The following is a 26199-nucleotide window of genomic DNA, read 5'->3' on the forward strand; positions in this document are numbered from 1 at the left end:
AAAGTTACAAGGGTTTCAAGTCCTGCCTCCGCCTCTCCAGAGAAAGAATCAGCTGCATCAGACATGAGATTCTGATTCTTTCTTTCTTTTGTTTTCACTTCATTGGGAAGAATGGTGCAGACCCTAGCCTCAAACCTGGGTTCAATTAGTTCTCTGCTGAGACTGCAATTAACTCATTTATTCTTTCTGGGTCAAGACAAATAAAAGGGCTAGGTTCTTCAAGAGGGGGTTAGGTGTCAAAGTCCAAAACTGACTCTGAAACAAGCTACTCTTTTGCTGCCTCTTGTTTTTGACCTTCAAGTTCAACAAATAGCCTCCATTTTTGACACAGCTGACCAGCTTGGCACATAGCTTCCACCTAGTCCTGATCAGGTACAGACTCAACATGTTCCTTTACCTCTCACCTTGGGCTTTATCCAGTCAGGCTTCCCACAACATGCTTAACAGATCAAGCTCCATTTGACATAGAGCCATAACTGGAAAATCCATAATCCATTTTTGAAACAGAAGAGAAGCTATTAGGCTAAAAGGTCACGCTTTCTCTTCCTCACTGGGTGTGTCCCCACGTGCAGGGATATGTGCTTGCAGTGGCAAAAATAGTAATGGCACAAATTTGTGCAGTTCCTTTTGCCATAGTGCACGCCCCTGCATGTGCACTTTGGTGTGGAGCAAACTGCCCTGCTACAGGGAAACTACCCTTTCCCTGTTCCTCCTGGCGTGCTGGAAGAGCCAGGGAATAACTACAGTAGTGGAGATTCTCTGGCCAGAGCCTCTGTGCCTGCTGGTGCATGCTTGTCTTGCATGTGTTGCACTGCTTTTTTTGTGCCATTATTTTTTGCTATCAGGATTTCCCGGTAAAAATTTACCCCTGCACTGCAAATTTGCAGTGCAGGACACATTTTCATGAACTCAGCATGCAGTTTGTGGTGCTGCACAAGGTCTGCAGCACCACAAACCACCCATGTCTGTATGAGGCCACTCAGTCTTTTCTGGCACATTGAATCTTCAAGGGTTTCAGACAAAGTGGGACAGTTTCACCAGCACGGTATAGAGAAAAGACCAGCTTGATTCTCAGAACAGCCTATAGTTTGGTGGTTAGGACCCTCTTTTGGCAGGTGGGAGGTAATGATTCAAACTCTCATATCAAAGAGGAAATTGAGTCTGAGTAAGTGCTCTATCTACATAACTCTTACTTAAAAGGGAAGTGAGCCACAACTCTGTCCTTCCAAGGAGATACCTACACGCCAGCCTTCAGGAGAGGGCTCTGGGCTCTGAATCCCAAGTAAATGGAGGTAACTGAGTGCCAGGAAGGTGCCCAAAATGCCAGAGTGCTAGGATTTCAATTTGCTTATGGCCAGCCATGCAGCTCTATGCTCAGAGAGGTGCTTTCTTGGATCCCATTCTAAATCCCCCATGTACTGGAAAGAGATGTCGCTAGGAGAACAGGTACCAACAAGTTAGACACTGCAATGTTCAAAGCTGCAGCACCAATGTCCCTTCCTGGATCTGGCCCTCTGTGCCTTTGTTTCCCATATGTTCGGAGGTAAATCACTGACCTACCTGACAAGGGACTACTGGGAGACAGACCCTACAGACTGGCTGTGTCAGCATCAGATGCTGACTGTATAGTAGCCTGATACTACTGCCTGATACTGTCACATGACAAAAACTGTGACATAATGCTGCTGCACAGTAATATTAGACTACTGCACAGTACCATCACAAAAAAGGGATTCGCTAGTGCTACTGTGCAGCAACTCGGGTTCTTGTGCAGTCATTTAGTACTTCTTTATACAAGTCCTAAATGACTGTGTGATAACTACTGTGCAGTCAGCATCTTGTGTAGACATGGCCACTGTGAAGTACTTGAAGCACCATATACTGGTAGGTACCTTAGAGTAAAGTGAAGACATGCTACCCACAACTTATGGGATAATTTTCTAGGAAAATCAAAGTCTCTTATTAGCATTAGAAATAAGTACAAGTTTCATACACCCCTGCAACACCTCTGCCCCATGAAGAGGAACAGCTGTGGTCAAGTAATCCTTTGGCTAGAAGGAGAGATATTCAGTCAGAAACCAGTGATGTTTCTAACCATTAGAGGAGGGAAGGTCTAGTACAGCCTTTCAATCAGAGCAGTGGGGCAGAAACCCGAGCTGCTTGAAGATAGAAATTAACCAGTCTAGGACCAAGGTTACCAGTATATGACATGGATTATCACAAGAACAGGTGACTGGACTTGGGAATGCAATAAATCCCTTCCAGTTCTGTGTTCCCATGTACCTACCATGCCCCTGACATGGCAGTGAGAAAGGGGCAGGAAGGCACAGCAAGCTTCAGAGACAGAGCATGTAAGAGCTGACATTTACTTGGTCAGACCACAGGTCCATCTTGTCTAGTATTTATTCTGTGTAGGGTAGAGAGTAGATGCTGAAAGAGAGAGTGAACTGGGTATGATAAGGGGTTTTTCCACTGTTCCTCTCTCACTTGCAGCCTTTACCATTTAAGGTCCAGGAAGTTCTGATTCAGAGGCTGTATCCCTAACTCCCATGCTCACTAGCTACTGCTGCCCTTTTCCTCCAAGGAACTGTCCAGTCCTTTCTTGAGCTGGCTAAACTGTCAGTTTCCACAACATCTATTGCTATATGTTAGCAACCATGAATGCAAATTACAGAGGAGGAAGAGGTGGGAGAAATCCATTTCCGAAGATGGAAGTTGTTGATCTTTCAGAGACTGAGAACAGATACGAGGGGTGTGGTATCTCTCAGTGATGGTACCCAAAGGATAACTTACACAGAGATCTTTACATTTCTTTGACTTCCTCACTGTACCCAAACCATGGAAAATCCCTTTCTCCCCTTCCCAGAGTGCTCAGCCAGGAAAAGATTGTGGAATGGATGTGAGGGAGAAAGGGGTTTTGTGCATCTCCTAGCAGTATTTGGCTCCTAGGAGATTTCTTTGTAAATGCACTGGCAGGGGAGGGGCACAAGTAGTAGAAAAATGGAAACTCCCCTCCACTTCCACAATCACTGTCTTTGGGTGCTAATTTAGAGGCATTTCAGAAAGCTCTTCTGGGGGAAACAGCCACCAGTTGCAGCAGCATTATCATGATGTACCAGGAAGCATCTGCAGGTAGTACAATCTGTTGAGAGAAAGTGAGGGCTAAACCGGGGGAGGGGAGGGAAGAGATGGGGGGAGGAGGACTCAGGAAGTATAAAAGACACAGTCTCTCAAAAGGGGCTCTTGGCAGGACATACTGTGCAGTGGCACTGTACCGGAGTCTATGATGTTCTCTTTCATCTAGTAATTTCAACATCAGCAGACACAAGACCATGGACAGTGGTAAGTACATCATCTCCAACCCTTTGCGAGACCTATCCTTTCTTGCTTTCACCCAGGTAATTGGGGGAAATCCTTTCCAATGACAGAGAGAGGGAAGGAGCATACACTGCATTATATTCAAATTATTTTAAACTATAGGAGAAAATTCAGAGTTCCTTATATTAAAAAAATATCCTGGCAAAACCATCTCTTTAACCATATTTAAAAAAAAGACTTTATTTTTCCTCCTTCCTAAAAGATTAGCCACTGCTTTCTCTGACATCCTTAACAGAGTTTAGCAAATAATGCAAGGATCCAGAAGCAAAGGTTTCTGGATATCTGGCTCCACAGCTCTAGGAAGGGGCTTCCATGAATGAATGTTTGCAAAGCACCTTGGGCACCTGAAAGGAGTCAGCATTTTGAATTCACTCAGTATTGGAATAGCCCAGAGTAGACTCAATCTATTTTAAACCATATTTCAATAGTTTGCTCTGTTATTATAAAATATCAAAATAAGAAGCAACAGGCAACGAAACTGGCTGTTCTTTGGAACATAGCACCCATGTTACTTTTAAAGGCTCAGCCCTCTCGCAGCTTGTTTTTGCAGTCGAGACTCACTTGCAGCATTTTATTGGAAGTAACTCACACACAAGTCTGATTTGCAAGAACTTGACTCAGATTTGCCTTCAGTTACTGAACTGAATCTGCTGCTACTAATACATTGGATATGAGACTATGGGGGCTGAGACAGCAGAAGAGCATGAATGCGAGTATTTTTATCCTCCAGAATACCTTCCATGTTTCTGTAATTTTCTTCCTAATGTCTTGTTTTTATAAACTTATAAGTTTTTTTTTAATTGCTCCAAACATTTAAAGTAAATAATCCCAGAATGAATGAGTGAGGCTAGAAGTGGGGAGAACCACAGAGAATAAAGAATTGTAAAAGAATAGGGTTCGAAGGAACTGCAGGTCATCTAGCTCAGTCCCCTGCATAAACCAGCTCCAAGTATTTGTCTAACCTGTTCTTAAAAACTTCCAAGGATGGAGATTCCAATGCTTCGTGCAGACAGGAGGTTTGCAAATTGCTTATAAATGGATAAAGTGAAGTAGTATTAAAAAAAGATTGATGCATTTCTAGGAGTGAATGATTATCAGTCTGGGCCGTATGAGAACAGTGCATGGGCGGGATTCAGCATGAACCTGTTCTGAAAGACAGTGACCTCCAAAACCAAAGTACAGTACTGTAACACCGCCTGTATGAGTAGAAAGTGGTTGGTGCCTGCTATAGGAAGGGATGTGGGTCCTGCTGCCCATCCTGCATGCCACATTTTCAAGTGAAAGTTTGAAATTAACTGAGAGGTAGAAGGCTCCTCTGTCCCATTGAAACCTCAGCCAAATGCCATAGCAAGTTATCAGTTATTACACCTATTGCAGTACAGTTTGGACAAATTAGCTGTGTTCAGATACTCACTGTTGAGGATGACTGGAGTTAAAAAATGAGGTGCCCAAATCCCCTCAAGATAGTTTAAATACTGTCTCAAATTAGGTGTGTGCTGTCACCCTAGGTATGAAAGGGGAAAGGGAGGTTTTTATCCCTTTGTTATCACTAAAGAAAGCAAAGCACAAGTTCAGGTGACTTCCTCAGAGACACACAAGGAAACCATTGTGGATGAAATATTAACCCAGGTCCTTCTATGTCTCAACCCCACTGTTTTAATCCCCAAGCCAACCTTGTTTCTGAAAGTCCAAGAGTAAGCGCCAAGAGTGATCAATACACAAAGAGGCATTTTCATGCTAAACAATCATCCAAACTGGACAAGGTAAAACTAAGCTGTTCCAGAACAAGAGTGTTTTAAGTAATGCCTATGTAGTGCAGTAGGTGCCTGGCAAGCCCATGCATCGGGGCTTCTGTTGCTTGCCTGTAGCGTCTAGCAATATTTTTCCCTGTAAAAATGCTTATTACCTTCTGGGTTTTGTTTCCCCTTCCTCTGGAGCATTGGACACTGGCTACAAGTAGCCTGGTGTTTTGACTGGACTGCTTCAGTGATACTGCCCAGACTTAGAAACTTGTAATATACCTGGCTAGAGGGTCTTGTTTTCAGCTCATTATCACACCAATCAGAAAATCTGGGGTCAGATTAGCAAGGACTTTAGTATAGATTATGGTCTTCTTCCTGAGACTCATGGACCATATATTAACCAACTGCTTCTCTTCTATTGCAGCAGCAGGGCACTGGGACTGCCCTTGTCTGTTCTGCTTTGAATTTATGGCACATTGTAGGGCATTCTTCATGTTTCTGGTTTTGTGCTTCATAGCTGTGGTATGTGGAGGTCTTTAATGGACAATTTTTAGGAGTCTTTAGGCAAATGGTTTCCCTGTGAATGCAAAGCACTGGACTAAGTGCTGCAGGAAGCCCAGACAACTCTATTTTCCTATGAGCAAAGCCAGTGGAGTTTAGGGACATGGAATCCTTGCCTTGGCATGGATGAAAGGGGCATGAGGATCAAAGATCCCATACTTTCTGTTACAAGAAAGACATTAAATGAAAGTGGAGGGTGATGGGGTGAACTCTTTGTTGCCCATATCCTGGAAAGGTACACACATTAGATGAGGCATTCAGAACTCAACCATGCAAATGTTTTTCCTCATGGAAAATTCCTCATCACTTGAGCAAAGACAGCAGAATAAGGCTCCAGGGACTTCAACCATATCTTAGCACAGGGGTGGGCAAAATGCGGCCCACCAGACTGTTCTATCCAGTCCACGGGGCGCATAAAAAAATCTGCCCCTGGCTGCCTGTCATGCGGCCCTCGATGGCTTGCCAAACTCATTAAGTAGCTCTCCACCCAAAATAATTACCCTCTCCTGTCTTAGCAGATACTTACGTGCTCACTCAACTTTATGTTAGAGCCCATATGTGGATATACTTTCTAGACTGTGGCCTTAGAAACACCTACAGACATAGCACATGACACATGCATATAGGTCTTCACAGGCAAACAACAGAAGGTGGACACACAGGGAGGTTGTCAAAGCTCTCTTTGATTTTAGGGTACCTTAGATTGACAAGGAGAAGGCTCCTAGTTGGACTTAAAATTTGGTACAATAAGGAAATACAGAGAGAGAAAAACAAATTGGAAGAATTAGACAAGTAAACAATATATTACTTTTTCAAAGAGTACTACTGTGTTCAACAGTTATGTTCCAAAACACTACTATTTGTACCAATAATGACACAGTGCTCAAGGTTATTATTATAGAGCACAGCTGGAATTTTTACAGGGGTGTGTAGGAAACATCCAAACCCGGAGTGCCAAACAAATGGCCTGCGAGTCAAATCCTATCTGTGGATCCCCATAATATGGCCCTTGGTCCTGCCTCTTTTGCTGCACACCATCCCCATACACAGTGCCTAGGATGTCTGCTACCTGTGACATTCGCATAGGCAGGTCCCAGGCTGCACCATCAGTGGTGCTCACCCAGGTTGGGACCAGGCATGAGATTAGGGCCATACTGCATGCGGCACCTGCTTAGGCCAACATCTTGGACCAGCCTGGGCAGGCGCCACCTGTGCCGGATCAGGCATATGGGTGGGGTGCAACGCTCTCTAAGGAGTAGTGGTCCGCAAGCGCGCTACTTGGGTCCGTGAGCGCGCCACCTGGAGCCGAGAGGCTGGGGGTTGGAGGCTGGAGCCAAGAGGCTGGAGGCTGGGGCCAGGGGCCGGCGCAGGCTCCACCAGCTCCGGAACGCTGCTCTGCTCCCCAGCCCTGATGCCATGTGCCTCCTTGCTCCCTGAGGCCATGTGGGGAGCGGAGCAATGTCCCAGTGCTGGTGGAGCCTCACTGGGCAGGCAGCGGCTCCTCCTCGAGATGAGGCAAGGCAGGGACGAAGGCTGGGGTGGGAGCTGGCATGGGCTCTGCCGGCTCTGGGGAAGTGCTGCACTCCCCAGCCCTGATGCAGGGGAGCGGAGCAATTCCCCGGAGCCGACAGAGCCCGCACCAGGCTCCCCCCACAACCTCACCTAGGAGCTTCAGCTCCTCTCCTGGTGCGTGACCTTGAAAGGGCTGTGCGCGGCCACACTTAGTTGTGCGCAGCTGCGCATGCACACACCTTAGAGGGAACCTTGGTGGGGGATAGATGAGTTTGACACTCATGACTTACACATTCAACATTTTTTAGAATGACTCTTATGCTAAATTCTTTATCTCTGATCATATCTCCTCTGATTCACAATTTCCAAGAAGAAGAAAAAAAGCCCTCCTAATTTGTTTCAGTCTAACATGCTCACAAATGCATGAAATGAAACACATAACTGTCTCATTGTCCCTTTTTTACTATTGAAATGAAGATGTTTTGCCTCTGATGTGACACAGCAGGGAGGGAAAAAGGAAAGAAGAGGACAGAGACATCAACATGTTTCTAAACTGCCGCCAGTGTATCAGTTAGCAATGACTTCTTTTTTTTTTTTCTCAGAAACATTTTGGTTTCTCCCAGGTCACAAAATCTAAAGTTTCTGACCAGAGTATCAGAACTAATTTCTACCACATAAGACAACCCAGGAGATAAGCATGCACATTGCATCAAGTTGTAGCAATGGTATTTAGGCTGGATATTAGGAAAAACTCTCATTAGGAGGGTGGTGAAGCACTGGAATGGGTTACCTAGAGAGGCGGTGGAATCTCCATCCTTGGAGGTTTTTAAGGCCCAGCTCAGCAAATCCCTGCCTAGAATTATCTAGTTGGGGCTGGTCCTGCTTTGAGCAGGGGGTTGAACTAGATGACCTCCCAAGGTCCCTTTCAACCTGAATTTTCTATTATTCTACTAATTTACATCTACTGTTGGGCTTAGGCCCATTGGTTTGAATCATATTCTAATATTATAGAAGCCTAAGTCTGTCTGTCTGTCTGTCCGTAATGCTTTATTCGCACTCTGATTGGCTGATGGAAACAGCCAATCAGGGTGCTCCAAGGGTGGGGGAGTGCCACCATGATCCCGAAGCCATGCCGAGGACCAGGCAGAGGGTGGGGGAGACGAGGCACTCCCTGCCACAGCCAGAACAGCGGCAGCATGGGGCATTAGGTGGCAGCACTCCATCCCCGCCCCTTCCTCCCCCTGCCCCCTCATCATTTTTGACGGGCACTTGGCTAGTAGAATCATAGAGATGTAGGGCTGGAAGGGACCTCCAGAGGCCATCGAGCCCAACCCTTTGCCTGAGGCAGGATCACCCCAAAGAATCTTTCACCATGTGGATGTGGTCCAGAGCAGGCCCACATAAGACACAGGTTTTCAAGCTGATTGGATCTGTTGCTGCTGTCACAGTTCAGCTTTCGCAAACCCCTTTCTGAAAGGCCACTCAGCATGGCCCAATTCCCTACTGCGTTTTGTGCATTCATTTGTGCAGCTCCATGGCATAAAACTACCACTGCACAATGTTCTCCTTGTTGAACCCAGATGGATCTATAGATATCTAAATTCACAGAAGACAAAGCCAGAACAGACCTAGTTGGTGATAGAGGACCATGGGAATCAGCATAGATCTATGTATGATTCTGCAGGGTCTTATTTAGGATACTTTTAAATGACCCAGGAGATGAAACTTCCACTATTTCCTCTGGGAAACTTTTCTATAGAAAACTACATCTCACTGTCAGGCAGCTTTTTTTCCAGTATTCAGCAGAACTTTTCCTTTTCTTATTCCTAATTCTATGCCTTTATTCATGCGTTTACTTTGTTAATAGGATATCCCTACTGTATTTCATAACCTTTTCTTGTGTGCACTGGTTGGGATATGTTCTTACTGCTAAAGAACAACCCAGACACTTACTGCATATCCTATGGAGTAAATTTGAAGACGTGTTCTATACTGGCTCATCTTGGATATCAAGCTGAGTTTTATCAGTACTTGAGAGCAGAGATGGACCAACTCTGTGAACTTTTGAAACTGCCATCCTCTGTCTAAAAAAGGGTGACCAGTTCTCAGCTAGAAGTTCCCCCTGGTAAGAGGTGCACTAAGTCTCCGTAAGGAATTGGCTCTCTCTGGTGCCATGCTCCTGAGCTGATTTCCTACAGTCTCTCTTTGCAGGTCTTGTTGAGAGCAGTGATGAACGAGCATGTGGAAAAAAACAAGCAAAGGAGGTAGCAGTGGATGGCTCACTGAGCTTCATGCATGTCATACCTGGTTCATAGCACTGGTTATTTTTTAAGTGCATGGTTGCTAGTTGTACTGTTAGGGGGACTTTCAAAAGGGGAATTTTCAATGAATAGTTTGAGAGAGAAAATTGTGGGAAAATACCCAGAATCAACAACTGCTACAGAAAAACCGAAACCAAAGCCAAAATAAAAATAGGGCATCAGCATGACCATGAAACACCAAAGTGCTTGGGCCTTTTTTGGGCTCATTTCCATTTGGCAGCCCCCTCCACTGCTGCCAATCCATCCACTTCCCCACAGCCCTGGTTGGGGTAGTGCACTCATGCATACCTATCGCTCTACCCCTTCACTCAGAGTGGAACTCAACAAGCCAGCCAGAGAATAGCCCAACAAGGAAGCATCATTGTAGCTACGATCCTTGCTACTGCTTTGGAGAGTGGGGGGAATGGAGCAGTTTTCATTATACTGGCCAAGACGCAATACTGAAAACAGCTAAAGGAAGTGAAAAAACAGGGGGGCTGGCTTTTTAACAGAGTGAGACCTCACAGAACTATTTCAGAACAGGCAGTTGAGTCTTTTTTGTTATTCATTTGTCACACTCTTCACACTAAAAGAAACCAAACAGCTTATTCTGGATTGCAATCTCATCATTCCTTGTAGGTTAAAGAAAGGTAAACCTAGTCTTGGGAGTTGGGTGGGGGACATAAAAGGAAAAGCTGGAAAGTGGTTCTGTTGATGGAGTGCCCCCAGGTGCTGAGCCAATGCCTCAGCCTGGCAGGAGAAGACTGGAGCTTGGAGAAGATTAAAAAAAGAGAGACACAAGGGCCCAGGTGGACATTAAAGATCCCATTATGCTATTTGCAAGAGGTGAAGTGTTAACCTATGGAAAGTAATTGCATTCTGCCTCAATAAATCCCCTCAGCAGCTTCCATTGTTTATGGGATCCCTAGGCATTTTTTTTGCCTGAGATGTTGCATGATACTAGCATGTAGCTCCTACACAGTGGTAGTTACGCAGAGCAGTGAGTTACTCAAACTTCTCCAAAGTTTGGAAGTTCAGCTCAAACTTCTCTTAGTTTTGGCATTGCAAGTACAATTCCCAGATGATGAAGTTTTACAACATTAAATTTAACTTCAGTCTTATCCAACCCTCATTACTATTAGTAGAAGCAGGAGCAAAGCTGCAAGTGGACAGCCAATACTAGTCAGTTCTTTCTTCTATGCTCCTCTTTTCTTGAACCTCTATACTCCTTTTCTCCTTGTTCTCTCATGCTTAGTTCCTGGCAAACTTCCCTAGACATACCTCTAAGTGCCCCTGAAATTGCTTTAAAGCCATATTAACACACATTCTAAATTCCTCTGTGAAATAGGATTTAGAAAGGAATTAGCTATTCATATGCATAATTAAGATCACTCAAAGTTACATGAGATAAGATAAAAATGTGCGTGGGGTATAAATAAAAACTTCAAGGACACAAGTCCCCCCTTGTTGCACAGAGCTCCAGAAAAAAATGCCTCCAAGAGCAGGTTGTTGGAAATGTGGGACTGGGAGGAACATCACTGGCAGCCACATTTATAAAATCCTTTTACAAAAAAAGGATCAAGTTCAACCTTAAAATGAATTAGGTTGTTTTTGTCCCTGCTCCTTCTCTAAAGAGGTAGCTCCAAACCTAACTGGTTGGATAGCTGGACACTTGCTCCTAATTTCCCATCTAACTTTATTCATAATCAATTAACCCACATCTGTTTTTGTGCCAGTATTGTCCTCTATAAATTAAATAGTTCTCCCCTCTTCCTAGTGTTCACACCCTTGATGTACTCACAGACTGCAAACATACCCCCATCTCAGCCTTTGTCTTGCCAGGGTACATAAGCCAAACCCTTCTCAACTTCTCTTGTAAGATAGGCTTTCTACTCCCCAATTGTTCAAGTCACCCTTCTCTGCACCAGCTCCAGTTTGGGTTCATTTTTTCTTGAACATATATGACTGGAACTCCACACTGATTTTCAAATGAGGACTCACTGGTGTCTTTTACAATAGTATTAATACTTCCTCATCTCTACTGGAACTATGTTTAGTGGCTCAGTCATCCTGCAGTCAACAGGTACACCCTGGCCTTTCTCCTTTGCTGTCATTTCTAATCTGTGTGCTTCCAGTAAAATCTTGTTATTAGTCCCTAAGTGCATGACCTTGTACTAGGTACAATTTAATTGCTTCTCATTTCTATTATGCCAGTCCTCGAGGTCATCCAGTTCTTACTCTACAACAGCCTGACCTTCCCCTGTGTTGAATGTGCCTCATACTTTGCAACACCAGTGGATTTTATTAGTACACTCCTGTGTTTTGTGCCAAGGTCACTTATAAAAAAATTAAATCAGTTCAAAGTCTGAGCCTTGAGGAATTCCAACTCCCTCCAGTCTAATTCTTCACTTTTCAACACAACCCACTGTCATCTCTCCTTACCCACCTCACAATTCTAGGAGCAATCCCATCTTCTCCAGTTTAACTAACATACTGTCATACAATGCTAAATCAAATCTCTTTTTGAGGTCCAGAAAGAGTAAATCTGCTGTTTCCTTCATCTTGAACACAGTTACCAAGTTACTCTGGCCCAACCTGCTTTTGAAAAACCAGCATTGCAATGCATCCCATTTTACAATTATTTCTATGTCTTACTACATAAACGGCAATATTGGGAGAGGGGGGAAGTGCAAAGGGAGAGGGAATATCTATTTCTTTGAAGCACCCAGTACTAGCAACTCTCAGAGATAAGATACTAGACTACAGCTCCGAGCTCTTATGGCCCAGACTAGTGTTTTGATTGGTCACCTGTAGCTTTTCCAAACAATTTACTTTTGTTAAAAAGGATTAAGGTTCTACTATACTGGACAGTGTATAAAAAATAGATCCTACTCCAGAGAGCTCTTTTGGGGAGAGGTGTATGTTCATGCATGCACCTTTGTGCAACACACAGTATTGTAGGACTTCATCACAAAAGTTTGGAGAATATCAGTGTCTTCAGGCCACTGGGGACTGGAGAAGAATGGCTACATGCAGAAAGGTTATCTGCCAAAATAAAGTATCTTCTGCTGTAATGATAAAAGAGGGTAGGTGCAGCTTTGTGCTAATGTGTGAAAAGTCAAGCAGCAGCAGAATTGCAGGCAGTTGTCAGCTCTCTCCTGTTATTCACCAAAGCACCTTTTCTTCCTTTCTCATTACTTTTCAAAAAGCTCTGTTCCCATCCTGCAGGGATTCAGACTAGACTAGTGCTGAAGTTGAACTGCCCATGACATATACCATTATTTCCTGTAACTAAGCCAAAGGATTAGATCCAAAAGAATAGGTGAGTACCTGAGTCCTATCTAATAGTTCAAGTTCAAAACTTAGATCCTTAAAAATCCTGCTCAGAGGCTACCTATTTCTGGACACACCTAAATCCCATAGGTGTCCACATTTCCATCAACAACATACTTTAGGCACCTAAAGCTCTGCTCCTGGGGTCCTCCAGAACTGCCCAAATCTTGACAGCTAAGGGTACATCCCCACGAGCATGCATGTGTGGTTTGCGGCACCACAGATTCAAACCGCATGTGCCACACATGCAGGTGTTCACTGTGCTGCTAAATTGCAGCACGGGGGGGTGGGGGTTGATACAGGGAGAGCCTGGTATAAAAAAACATGTGCCAGGAAAAAGCAGAGAAGTGCACGTGGCTGCAGCAGGAGCCACCCAAAACTGGAACCTGGCCAGTCAAAGCCAGACTCTGGCTGCCAACCAGGCTCTGCACACCCACATTGCTGCTCCTGGAGCCCTGGGAGGCTCCCAGGACCCAAAGTGCTGGCCCCAGCCTCCCCTACTATACACTAGAGCACACATGCAGGGCACAAGACTGCTAGGTGCCCCCAGGGAACGCACGTTCCCTCTTGTATGGACACACCATGTCCAAAACTTGCTGAGCTCTATGAGCAAGGACTTTCTGACTTGCAAGACCCAATTGGGTAGGCAACTTCAGAGGAAATTTGCATTATCAGGCCCTACACATGATAGAACAGCAATGATACCAGCAAGAGGTGGTGTTCCCCGCTTTTTACTCAACTGCCCACTCACCCCAGAGGAGAGGGACTTGAGTTCTATTTGCTTCTCTCCATCCTCATCTCGACAAGTACTCAATATAAAATACATGAACTTTCTTTGGAGCAGGGCTTTCTCTCTCCATCTATGTGAGTGCACAGGCTATTTTTTGTGTTTGTGTAATATATGAAAAAATTGACTAAACCAACCGGTCTCCAAAAGAGGGTCTGTGGTTATGAATCCCAACCAGACATAGGAATGCCTCTTCATCCCAGACAGGTATGAAGTTCAAGGTCCACCCTTCTCTACATTTCCTACTGACCATTTTACACAGCTTCCTCTCAGACTGTTTTTTGTAGATCCCATTCTGAGGCATCTGGCTTTCTCCATACGCATTGTACAGGGAGCCTGCACACCTAACTGAAGGGTACAGATGGCCCTTTTAACTGGCAAGATGCTTAAAAGCAGTCATTGCAATGCTGTCTCCTTTCTTGGATCTAGCCATAAGTATCAGGTCACCCTTTAGAGACAAGGAAGGGACCTTGGTTGCTAAAGTACAAGCTCTTAGAAGAAGGAATACTACAAAGGAGGTAGCAATCCTCCTCTGAGTCTCTGCATAGGAACCTGTTCAAGCACTTCTTTGTAACTGTGCTTCAAGCTGGGCCAATACTTCCTTCATTTCTTTGCTACATGGGGGCTATTTTTTGTGCTGGAGTATTGGTATAGACTTCTCCCACCCGGCAGCATGGCAGGTTTGATTTAATAGGAGAACTGGCAAGAGATAGCTTGAACCAGGGAAACATTTTGTGGCTAGGAAGATGGGGTAAAAAGCAAAGTGTTATGCTAGAAATGAAATGAAAGCAATGGGAGTCCTATACTTGAGCCCATAGGGTGCACTGCAAGTCAAGACTGGGCATCTGTGGGGTTGTGCCAGGAAAAGAGGCTGTGAGCTAGGACTAGGTGGAATCAATAGATCTGTATCCAGGACTGAAACAGCACTGGGACAAGATGCTGGTTATCAGTAGAGATGAGGATGTACAGAAGTTTATGCCTTAACTTAGAAACCTTGAGGATCTTCATGATAAAGTTGTCAGGAAAAAGAAAATGTGACTTTCTCCTCTAAAACTAGAAAAAGTTCAACCTCACCACACCACTGAAACATCCAACGATCTCCCTGCTAAGTACAACATTGATAAGCATGTGTTTAAAACAAGCCTATAGGTGGCAGTATGAGAACAGAAAGGTTAAATAATGAAAATGAATTGTTCCTAGTTAGAACAATTGGACAAGAAATTCCAACAAGAGAGCTGAAGAGGGTACAAACTAGCACTGCAAGGACAATGCAAAGAAATATAAACAGCAATGTGTCTAAAACACAGAAGGGGCGGGTAATAGCAAAGGGCAAATTAATTATTCAAACTGATTAGCAAATGGATTTCAATGTGCAGAGGCAACCTGCTCTGTTGAAAGAAACAGCTGGCTGTGAGCCAATGCTTCATCTCCAGCCTGTCACTTACTTGCTAAGAGATGTTCTGGGCACCACACTTCAGGAGGGATGTGGGCAACATGGAGAGGGTCCAGAGGAGGGCCACTCACATGATCAGGGGGCAGCAGGGCAGGCCCTACGAGGAGAGGCTACGGGACCTGAACCTGTTCAGCCTCCACAAGAGAAGGCTGAGGGGGGACCTAGTGGCCTGTAACAAACCAGTCAGGGAGGACCAGCAGGCGTTGGGGGAGTCCCTGTTCCCCCGAGCACTACCAGGAGTGACCAGGAATAACGGTCACAAGCTGGCAGAGGGATTTAGGCTGGATATCAGGAGGCGCTACTTTATGGTCAGGTCGACTAGGATCTGGAACCAGCTTCCAAGAGAAGTGGTGCTGGCTTCTACCCTGGGGGTCTTTAAGAGGAGGCTGGATGAACACCTTGCTGGGGTCATTTGACCCCAGTACTCTTTCCTGCCATGGCAGGGGGTCAGACTCGATGATCTGCTCAGGTCCCTTCCGACCCTACGAACTATGAAACTATGAAGTTTCATGTTCAGAAAGTTACTTACTTTCCTTGTGTCTCAACTTTATTAGTAGTAAATGAGGAACTGTGTCATAGAGGCGTTGTTTGGTTAATGACACAAAGAGCTGTAAAGATAAGCACTCCAACCTAGTTGCTAAATAACAAGTTCAGCCTGACCTGAAAATATCCCCAAGACAGACAGACACATGACCGAGACCCAGTCTACAAGAGATCAAGTAGATTGTAAGATGGACAATATTATCTCCAATTGGAGCAAAAGGAAGCAAGTGGAGTCCATGCCTTGCCAGATCAGTTTCTGACTTGAGCATTTTACTGTTTCACTTGTAACTGAGACTGAAGCGCAAGGAAGGAAAATGCTTTCACTGGCCTCTGTTTCTACTAACCTCACTGGCCTTTGTTTCTACTAACCGCAGAAGGAAGAGCTGCCTGAGATTGCTCTGCATCTGAAGCAAGCTTTACATTTACTTTTTTTTCTAGCTGTCAGCATGCATTCTCAGAGCCAAGGGCAGCTGGAGCCAACTCTGACATTTAGAAAATTATAATATATTTCAGCTGGTTTTGATCAGTATACCCTGTAGGGAAGTCCAACTCCCTGTCCTGAAGTTCTGCCGCTGTGCTGTCAGGAAACAGCTGGGCCAGATTTATTGCAACCACAGCTGTACATTTCTCTTCACTTTGAGTAAGTTTCAGCCTAACAACCTAGAGCTGTGTACATGCTATGTGAGGCTTGTCACTGTAACATTGCACCTTGCAACACCAATAGGGTCTTTGCAAAAACGTTAAATAAAAATAAGCCAAACCCATCATTTAGCCATACAGGAATCAATTAGATCTTTAGCTTCAGTGTTAACAACTGGGAACGAAGAACCCCGAGCACTACCAAGAGTGACTAGAAATACTGGTCACAAGCTGGCAGAGGGTAGATTCCGGCTAGATATCAGGAGGCGCTACTTCATGGTCAGGGCAGCTAGGATCTGGAACCAACTTCCAAGAGAAGTGGTCCTGGCTCCTACCCTAGGGGTCTTTAAGACAAGGCCAGACGAACACCTTGCTAGGGTTGTTTGACCCTAGTACTCTTTCCTGCCAAGGCAGGGGGTCAGACTTGATGATCTGCTCAGGTCCCTTCTGACCCTACTAACTATGAAACCCAACTATCAGGCTTCATTCAGTTCCCTGTTCTTCTACTAACTCACTATGTGACTGAGCTAGTCACGTAATTTCTCTACTGTGCCTTAGTCAATCCATCTGTGCATAGCCTAATAAAGTCCATAAAATGTTGATGGGAGCACTGGATGAACAGCTATCATGGGTCTAAGATGTTATGATAAAACTTGTGTACAGTTTTCAAAGTGGACATAACCTGGAAATCTCTCTTAATTGCTGTGTCTCTTCTTTCTCTAGGTAAACAGATGACAGTGACAGTTGTTTTCAGTCTTCCCTTTATTTTCCAGGTAAGAAAATAAGACCAACAAAAAAACCTTCAAAAAACCCAACCCCGCCCCCCCCCCCCCAAAAAAAAAACAGTTGCTGGAAGCAGAGGGCTCTAGGCAAGTATGACAGACAAAAGCAGCAGCAAAAAGCTGGCCAGGGCAGAAAGGGATTCTAGCAGAAATCACTTGCATGTTAAAATCCTGAAGGGTGTTGATAAGTCTGCACAGAGGACAGGGTACACAGAGCATGCCAATTAAGGGGCCAGAAACAGGAGCACTTGGGGAAAAGATTTAAAGAACCAAACTGTGAACGAAAAGTGACCATTGGAGCTGGAATTTCAAGAAGGGTTTCTATAGTTGAAGCCAAGGTCTTATTTCAGCATCTAAATTCATGGCTGGGTTTTCAGAAGAGCCCAGAGTACTGAGGGCTAAGTGAGTTTGGAAATCTGGTTCCTGGATTTTGGAAAAGTCCTAACACTCTGATCCTCCAACCTTTGTTCAGCTGAAGACATAGGAGGGGACACATTACAGAGGGAAGAAAAAGTGTTCTTTTGCAGCCATGAGATAAAAGTTCATCTGCTCTTCACACTTGCACACAAACAGAGTAAAACTTAGCACAGGAAAAAAAGCAAATATGGAAAGACCAGGGGGCCCTGTTCTGATCTGCTCCAGAAGCACGTGCCTTGAGTAATCTGCCCTGTAACTGCTTCTCACCTTCCTGCTGTTCAGGAAATGGATCTACCCCTCCTCCCCCAGCAGTATCAGTCTCAGCTTCTGCAAGGGCCTCAGAAAAGTGAGAAGGGTTCTGTGATATGTTCCCTTACCCTTTCAACCTCTGGTGTCAGTGACTTCTGCATAGGCAGGATGTGGGTAAAAGTTAAATTTGCTTGAGATGGAAGTGAGCATGTGAAGAAAATAAGCAACCAGATGCTGCTCCAGGAGAGCCTTTCATCTCTGTGCAGAGGACAGGGGAGACTAATAGGATACAGAAAAGCAGGACACAGACACTACAGCTTGCTTGTCCCTTTAGGCCCACTAAAGTATGGTAAATTGACATAGAAGATTCATCCCTGCTGAAACCATGGAGCAGGGGCCCTGTTCAGATGCTATTTTTCTTTTCTAAATCAGCACGACAATAGCTCCCTGCATTGGTTGCTGGATTTTATAACAGTTTCATAGGCATTATCTATTATTGTATTGTAGAAAGTCCTAGACAGGAAGGCCACAGCAAGGTCTTCTCACAGGGACCCATGTGTACCCCCCACCAAAATTAAGCCTAAAAAATTTTGCAAATTAAAGGCATACCCTTACAGGTAACAGGAAGGAAGCAGGACAGTCAGAAAATATCCATGGACAAGAACAACTTGCTTGCCTACTCATAATTTTGTCACTGGCCTCCTGCTATTTGGTGCTCCTCTTAAAGCCCCAGATCCAAGAGACAAGCAATATCAGAATTTAAGCTTCTTAAAGACAGTGTAGTCCCCATGGTTGCCTAGAAAAATTCCAAAGGCAGGACCCTTAAATCTCAAAAGGAAAATGGAAGTCAGATAAGAGTCAGCTCAAATTTATTACTATTTTTAGCAATTATTGATTTTTTTAGCCAATCTTTTGACTGCTCAGAGGCCTGACTCATAGCTGAGCACTTGTGATTGCCAATCACGTTTTCAGTATACTCCATATTAATTAAGAGGCCATGGAAAAAGCATTGATCAGGGCCACTGCATCTCCTGAACACATTAGAAGAAGCGTCTACTTAAAAGCAGCATTTGCTGCCATTAAGAACCAAATCAGCATTTCTGTAACACATTCTGAAGACAGACATGGTAATCTGTGGTGGTCTGAAATAATCAGGCAGAAGGTAGGGCAGGGCCTCTTGGAGACAGCCGTTTCAGACTTTTTGTAGGCACTAGATTACTTCAGATGACGTTTGAAGAGAAACCAGGTTTTCATATTCCTAACTATATAGGTTTACAGCGGGAATTTTAATATTCAGGCCAGGTGTAAAAATAGCAAATCTAGTTTGAAGGACACATGCATAGATTAAACAAAAGCGAAACAAAAGTGCATAGCAGTGCTTTCATGCAGCTCACCCCCTGGTTTAAAAGAATAGAGTGCAGTCCTGCCAAAATACCCTTTTAGACAGGAACTCAAAATAGCATGTCCAGCAGCATTCCCTCTAAGCTGTGTGGTGCGCATGGCCGTGCAGGCGCGCTCATGCTGCACTGCCAGGCGTGCCTGTGCGGCCGTGCACGCCACACAGCTTAAGAGGAAATGCTGATATGCCCTGTGCTTTTTCAAGGCCAGCTTTACCCAGGCTGTCCACACTAATATTGTTCTGCAGGTCTTATTACAAATTCAGTCTTTGCCAACAGAACTGCTGCTCATGAAGACAGAAAAAGCAGCAACCTTGCCATGATTAACTGACAAGTTTCAAGATCAAAAGAAGTGAGGATGAGATGCAAATATACAACTGACTCAGGCTTTCAAACGTTGGGCTGGGAACATCATGTGGACCTCCTCACTCTTGTGACAGTTGCATTTGTCTTTTCTGTCACAGAAGTGACAATGTGTCAGCCTTTGAACCGCTGACATGAAGGACTAGTTCAGAATTGGCCTTCTGAGAATGGCTCAGGTCAATCCTTAATTTTAACCGATAAGGTTCTCTGTGGGGAAGTTCCTGAAAAACTCACATGACATTAGGAGTAGTGGTGGTTCAGTTTTTTAGCCAAATTCACTTAGTTATTGCATTCTGTATATAGGGTCTAGTGCTTACAAAAACTCATTTTATAGTTTGCTAGATGATTCAGAGAATAGCTCCTCCATTCTTCCTCACCATCAGTTTCACTGCAATAGCAAGTAAAGCAAGCCATCACTGTAGTTCAGTGGCTTCATCACTAAGACATCCAGAAGATGTCTAAAAGGCACTACATAATGATTTGAAGTACAACAATACTTAGAGACCTAAACTGAGGTCCCAGCCTCATAGATATAAGCCAGCATTATTAATAAAGATGTTTCTTTCCCTCCCCCCCTTGTTTCTGGGGCGTTGTATTTTGTGTGTTATCCCTGTTGGTCAAGTGGGCTTCCCACTATGCCCAGTTAGGTCAAGTTGGACATACACAACAGAAAAGAGAAAAAAACAGATGTGACTAATACTACTTGGGCAATGCTTATGTTCCCACCAATGAAAGGAAAAGTCATCTTTAAAAAGTTATACAAAAAAAGTATTTTTTTCTCTCTTGCTTTTGGCAACAAACATTTTAAGACCAATTTCTGAATTTTGATTCTCCTATGGAAAAGCAAAACACTAAACATTTCCTGTGGAATTTCCATTTTCATGGGGATGGGAGGGGGGAGAGAAGAGTTTTGTCAGAGCTTTGAGCAACTCTATGACTTTTGCAAGAGGAAGGATTTGGAGGCTGTCTGGGATTTCTCTGCCCTTGCAAGCTGACTGATTTTACATACTATGTTTCAAGGTGAGGGAACTCCTGTAGGGAGCTCTGCATGGATGCAGCATTGGTGGGAGCGGGTGGGGAACCTGCCTCAATACAGGATCAGGGTCTGAGCATGCTTGTTTTCTTCCTATTCTAGTTCTGCACAGGCAACAATGTCACTGATGACTATGACTTCAACACCACAGTTGACTACAAAAATTATGAGATTATGTGCGAGAAGGCTGAGGTCCGGAGCTTCCGTGCTGCCTTCCTCCCAGTCATGTACACCATCATCTGCTTCACAGGACTGCTGGGGAATGGGCTGGTAATGCTGACCTATGTCTATTTCAAGAGGCTCAAGACCATGACAGATGTCTACTTACTGAACCTGGCCTTGGCAGACATCCTCTTCCTCTTGACCCTCCCCTTCTGGGCCACAAGTGCAGCCAAACACTGGATTTTTGGGGAGTTTGCCTGCAAAACAGTTTACTGCATCTGCAGGATGAGCTTCTTTAGTGGGATGCTTCTGCTGTTGTCCATCAGCATTGATAGGTATTTTGCCATTGTCCAGGCTGCCTCTGCCCACCGCCTCCGGCCCCAGATGATCTTAGTCAGCAAAATCACCTGCATCCTTATCTGGATCCTGGCCTTTGTCCTCTCCATCCCAGAGCTAGTCCACAGTGGCGTGCAATACTCAGAGAACAACCTTCCTCGCTGCTCCATTGCTGCTTCCGATTTGCAACAGTTTGACACCGGCATCAAAGTGTCTCAGATGGTCTTTGGCTTCCTGATGCCTTTGGTGGTCATGTCCTTCTGTTACTTCGTCATCATCAAGACTTTACTCCAGGCCCGGAACTTTGAGAAGAATAAAGCCATCAAGGTCATCATTGCTGTGGTGATAGTGTTTGTTGCCTTCCAGCTGCCCTACAATGGTGTTATGCTGGCCAAAACCATCTCGTCCTTCAACCACACAGACAGCATGTGCGAGAAGAGCAAGCAGCTTGATGTGGCAGATGATGTAACCTACACCTTGGCTTGCTTCCGCTGTTGCCTCAACCCTTTCCTCTATGCTTTCATCGGTGTCAAGTTCCGCAATGACCTCTTCAGGCTTCTTAAGGAGCTGGGCTGCCTAAGCCAAGAGAGACTCTGGCAGCTATCAACCTGCAGGGAAAACAAGAGGTTCTCCATCGCCATGGAGACAGAAACAACCACCACTTTCTCACCATGAGGTGCATTCTGCTCCCACTTGGACTGGGCTAAACCTGATGTTTTCCTATCTAATGGAGCCATCATGAACTACTGACTGAGCAGAACCAGCCTCTGGCTTGCCCAGATAACTGTACAAACTTCCCCACATTTCTGTATATCAGCACCGGTGAAAGATGAGCAGAGACTTTTATAACAGACAATTAAGCTGGAGAGCAATAAGACTTGACTACAATATCTTATTGCAATAAGACTCCATTTTCCTTCTACTCTTCTCTACCCTACCCTACCATTTTCTCATTACAAACACTTGAAAAATACATAATCCTGAAAAAAACCACCACAAACACTTGAGCCAAATGAAGTTCTTGTGTTAGACCTGAGCTCCCAGGACTACTCCCTTTTTTCAAATGCTACATTGAATTGGGCTGACTTTTGCCAAACAATGGCAGCACAAGCTCCATCAAGATATGTTTTGAGCACAATTACATGATAAGCTATATCTAGCATGCAACTCTCAACTCTGCTTCCCCTCCCTTTCACATTCTCATCAAAGTATTATGTATAATTTACACACACACAGATTTTTTAAAAAATATACAATGGTTACAACCCATTCAACTGAAAAAAAAGCTAAAGTAAGGTGATTGGGAAAACAACTTCCAAACCACTCCTGCTTGTGGCAAGATACTGGGATCCCACTTAGGAGGACCCATATAATCTGTAGGGCTTGAGCATTTTAGAGACAGTCACCTCTCTTTAGAAGTGATTTAGAGAGGTCTTAATTTGGGGTAATTTAATTCCAAATAAGAGCATCCCCACAAGGTTTAATGTGTTTTAACCAATGCAGATTAAAATGTCCTAACTATCCCTGGGCAGGCAAACTGCTGGTGTTCTAAACTGCAAACTGTGAATACCTGGGGCTGGGTCCTCTAAGGTGCAAAACACTTTGGCATCAATCCAACAAGACACTTAGTAGACCTGACTGTTAAGCACCCCAGTAGTCCCAATGCTGCTCCACCCACTGCAATGAAAGTGGCCCCTGGTTCTTCGCATGCTTGACATTAAATCACACGTTTAAGTGCATTGCTGGATGGGGGCCAGAATGCTCAGCACATTGTGGGAAAGAACCCAGGATGCATGTATCCTGATTTTAAGTCTGAAGTTTGCTCTGGCCTTGGTCTGAGAGCTCAGGTTTGCTAATCTTTGGAATGTACTTAACTATAGCTTCTTGGGCTTTTCATAACAAGGTACAGGTATGCTTCTGAAGAAAATCTATGAATTTGTCACTGTAGCTTGCTGCCTTTGGTTCAAATGATGAATGCACGGGTGAGAGTTCTGCCTTCCCTGCCTTATCCCCACCTCTCTCTAAAAAATGCTATAAAGAGGTGCCTTTTCATGAATCCAGGATAAAACCAGCATTTTAGTTTTAAGCTACTGAAAATGTATTTTATATTCCTAAATGTCTGAGCTAATCTTGTCACTGCAATTTGATTTGACTGTGAAAGAGCACCACATGCTGAAGATCACTGCCAGAGCCACACACTTAAAAAAACAAAACAAAAACATGGCAGCTGAACAACAGATTATTGTCATGTAAAATAAGACACTGAAAAGAAGCCCAGAATGTAATGCCAGTCAGTTCATTTACTGAAAGAACGAAGGACTCCTACTTATGGATGAATGTCCTGGGAATTTGCTATCATGGGACAGCTGACTGTCAATTGGATAGGAGTTGCTGTAATTCATTTTGCATCTGTTCTGACTAGAGTACTGGCATCACTAAACCATACAGCTCTCCCTTGAGCCAGACAGCAAGGGCAAAAGGTCCCAGTACTGCATCTCTATTGGCAATGTTCACCTTATTACACCAAGTGACACAGAAGGATGGTGCTCCTAACCCCAACCTCTAGACACATTAGAAGCAAATTCTACCCTCTATGGAAAGAATCCCAACAGTCTAGCTGGCTATTCTTATACCAATGCTGCCAGCTACACAATTGGCCACATACCCAAAACCACACACACACAAAGCAAACACCACCACTTTCTTGAAAGCATGTGATCTGAGGTCAAGGAATACCAAATGATGCATCTAGTCTGTCTTTGAAAAGAAAATGTGTTCTGCTCTCTATCGTTTGTGTATTTAGAATGATAATCCCATCAGACCATTTATAGTGTGTCCTTTCTTGAAGCCCATGTCACTGCATAACAAGTGCTGCTTCCTAATTAGTCTTAGAAGATGAGGATGGTAAAATGACACACTAGAATATTCATTCCCTTTAGGTTTGATGCTACACTCATTATTCAGACAAGATACCCCTGGACTCCCAATAAGAATTCTGCCAAAGCTTATCATGCCGGAACCTTTTATTTTGCTGCATGAAGACAAAATACTTAAATAGTGTATACTTATGTAGTGTAGCTGTGCGAAGTTACTATATGTAGAAAAAGAGTGCACATTAATGTACATTGAAGATATATTGCTGTAAATTAAGCTTTTCATGCTAAGCATGTATTTTCATTAGGAGACCTATTTCATCAAAAAAGTATTTTTAATTTTATCCAGTTTTATCATAAATCCCCCTTTCCCCTCTTCCACAATACACTTCTCAATTTTAGAGCATCACTGCCTAACTTATTAATAGGAATATCAGGAGCATGCTGGGTAAAGTTACATACCAATTACAGAAATACTCACTAATTGAAAACAAAGACACTTGGGCCACGCTATTTTGAAGTTTGGGGTCTTAAGTTAGGATGAAGTATTATTTAGGCATTGAGAGAGGCGAAATCCAGACACTTATCCAAAAATGTTGAGCACTTGACTTCTCTCAGATTGTGAACAACTCCAAGGTGCCTGGTTCTTTTGAAAAGCATATAAAAAGGACAAGAATAGAGCACTTAAACTGGTGGTTTTCACTCAGGAACCTAATTTGAGGTGTCCCCGAAACTTGGCATATGCAGGTGGCTTGGAAAACAACCAATTAAAATACCTTGTTTCCCTCCCCCACTGGCATTTTCTCCAAGAGAGGGAGCTTGTACTGTTCCTAATAGTTAAACATGAATTATTCTAGACCTAGGAAGAGCTCCCCGTTGGTTCCTTTGCTCAACCTAGCTTCAAAGCAACAGCAACCTGTAGAAAAATAATGTCTAATGGCCTTAATTGACATCTTATCTTTCTTTCATCTATTAGTGAAAATACCTTTAACAAGTCATTGATATATTTAAAATAGTGGAGCTTTATCCTTATTTTAACTCAGAATCCATTTATGTCAATGCTGCTCTAATATGGGTGTGCCTGATGGTATCTTGTTTTCTGCTTTTGTGTACAAGGATTTGTATTGGTAAAACATGTTTATGTCTAATTAAAAAAAAAAAAAAAAATCAGCAATGAAACATTTTTTTAATCACTTGATGGAAACTATTTACATGAAAAGACAATGACCGCAAAGCTACTGCTAGAATTCACCTGGATTCAAAAATAAAATGAAGGAAACAGAAAATTATACCATAAAAAAAAAAATCAGACCAGTTGTGTATCTTGTTCAATCTCCATCTGAGACAGAGTCCAGTACTAGATAACCTGCACCCAGGGAAAAAAACTTTTCCAAACCTCCATGATTGATTCATGCCCTGAAGCACAAGGGTCAATATCCTTTATAAAATTGCCTTCTATAACTTGCAGTTTTCATCCTGCAATACTTTAACCGTTCACTATAATAGCATTGGGGTGCAAACATCACAACAGATGCATAAAAAATGAAAGTATGCCACTGTAAAATGAAGTGGCCAAGCACTACTAACACAACACACCAAAAGCAAATTAGGCAAAAGATTCTGTCCAGCAACATTTATTGTTTTACTACTGAAAATAGAAACATTTTAAAAGATTAACCACATCTTATAAAATAGTCAGTTACTTTAAGCTCAGTACAAAGATCCCACCAACAGCTGAAAAAAAGCACAAACAAACCACAACAAATGGTTATGAACAAAGCCAAGCCAGCTTAAATATTTTAAAATAACAGAAAAGAAACATTTTTGCTTTGAACAGTGATAAAATTTAAACTGTGAATTAAGATGCTTCCTTTGTTGGAGAAGTCACAACATCAAAAACAGAACAACACTCAAGATTTTGCCACATGCTGTACACTTGCAAAAACCAGACTGGATTCTGATCCCAGGTGTTCAGAGAACACATTATCAGAGCATCCCTAGAACCTGCCAGCATAGCTACAAGCAGGCAAATGCATCATTTTTCAAGATGCCCTGTGGCACACACATCTAGATCTGGCCCATCTGTATGTGCCCTGTCAGCCTAACACAAAGCAAGTTCTTCCCAAACAGCACAAAGACAAATGCAGCTTCCAGGACCTCCTCTGAAATATGAACTATGCCAGAAAGTAGGGCTGTGTGAAGCTTCAGGTACTGATTCGATTTGGAAGAGAGTCAGCCGGATTCAGCGGCTGAATCTCCAAATCTGAATCGAATCAGGAGTCAGATAAAAAGCTCCGAATCAATTTGAAGCTCTCTGAATCAATTTGGAAAAGATTCAG

At 43.7% G+C, this 26199-nt stretch overlaps 1 protein-coding gene across 1 annotated transcript; it reads left to right on the plus strand.

Annotated features, from left to right (window-relative positions):
• Positions 1–3211: 3211 nt before the first annotated feature.
• CCR7 (C-C motif chemokine receptor 7) lies at positions 3212–25013 on the plus strand. The gene is made up of 3 exons (XM_090044454.1): positions 3212–3342; positions 16972–17021; positions 20592–25013. Exons 1-3 carry the CDS (start codon positions 3333–3335, stop codon positions 21660–21662), a joined length of 1131 nt encoding a protein of 376 aa, XP_089900580.1. The 5' UTR covers positions 3212–3332; the 3' UTR covers positions 21663–25013.
• Positions 25014–26199: the final 1186 nt, after the last annotated feature.

This window comes from Crocodylus siamensis, chromosome 4 (genome assembly GCF_052110815.1).
Source record: "Crocodylus siamensis isolate JL-2025a chromosome 4, ASM5211081v1, whole genome shotgun sequence".
NCBI lineage: Eukaryota > Metazoa > Chordata > Crocodylia > Crocodylidae > Crocodylus > Crocodylus siamensis.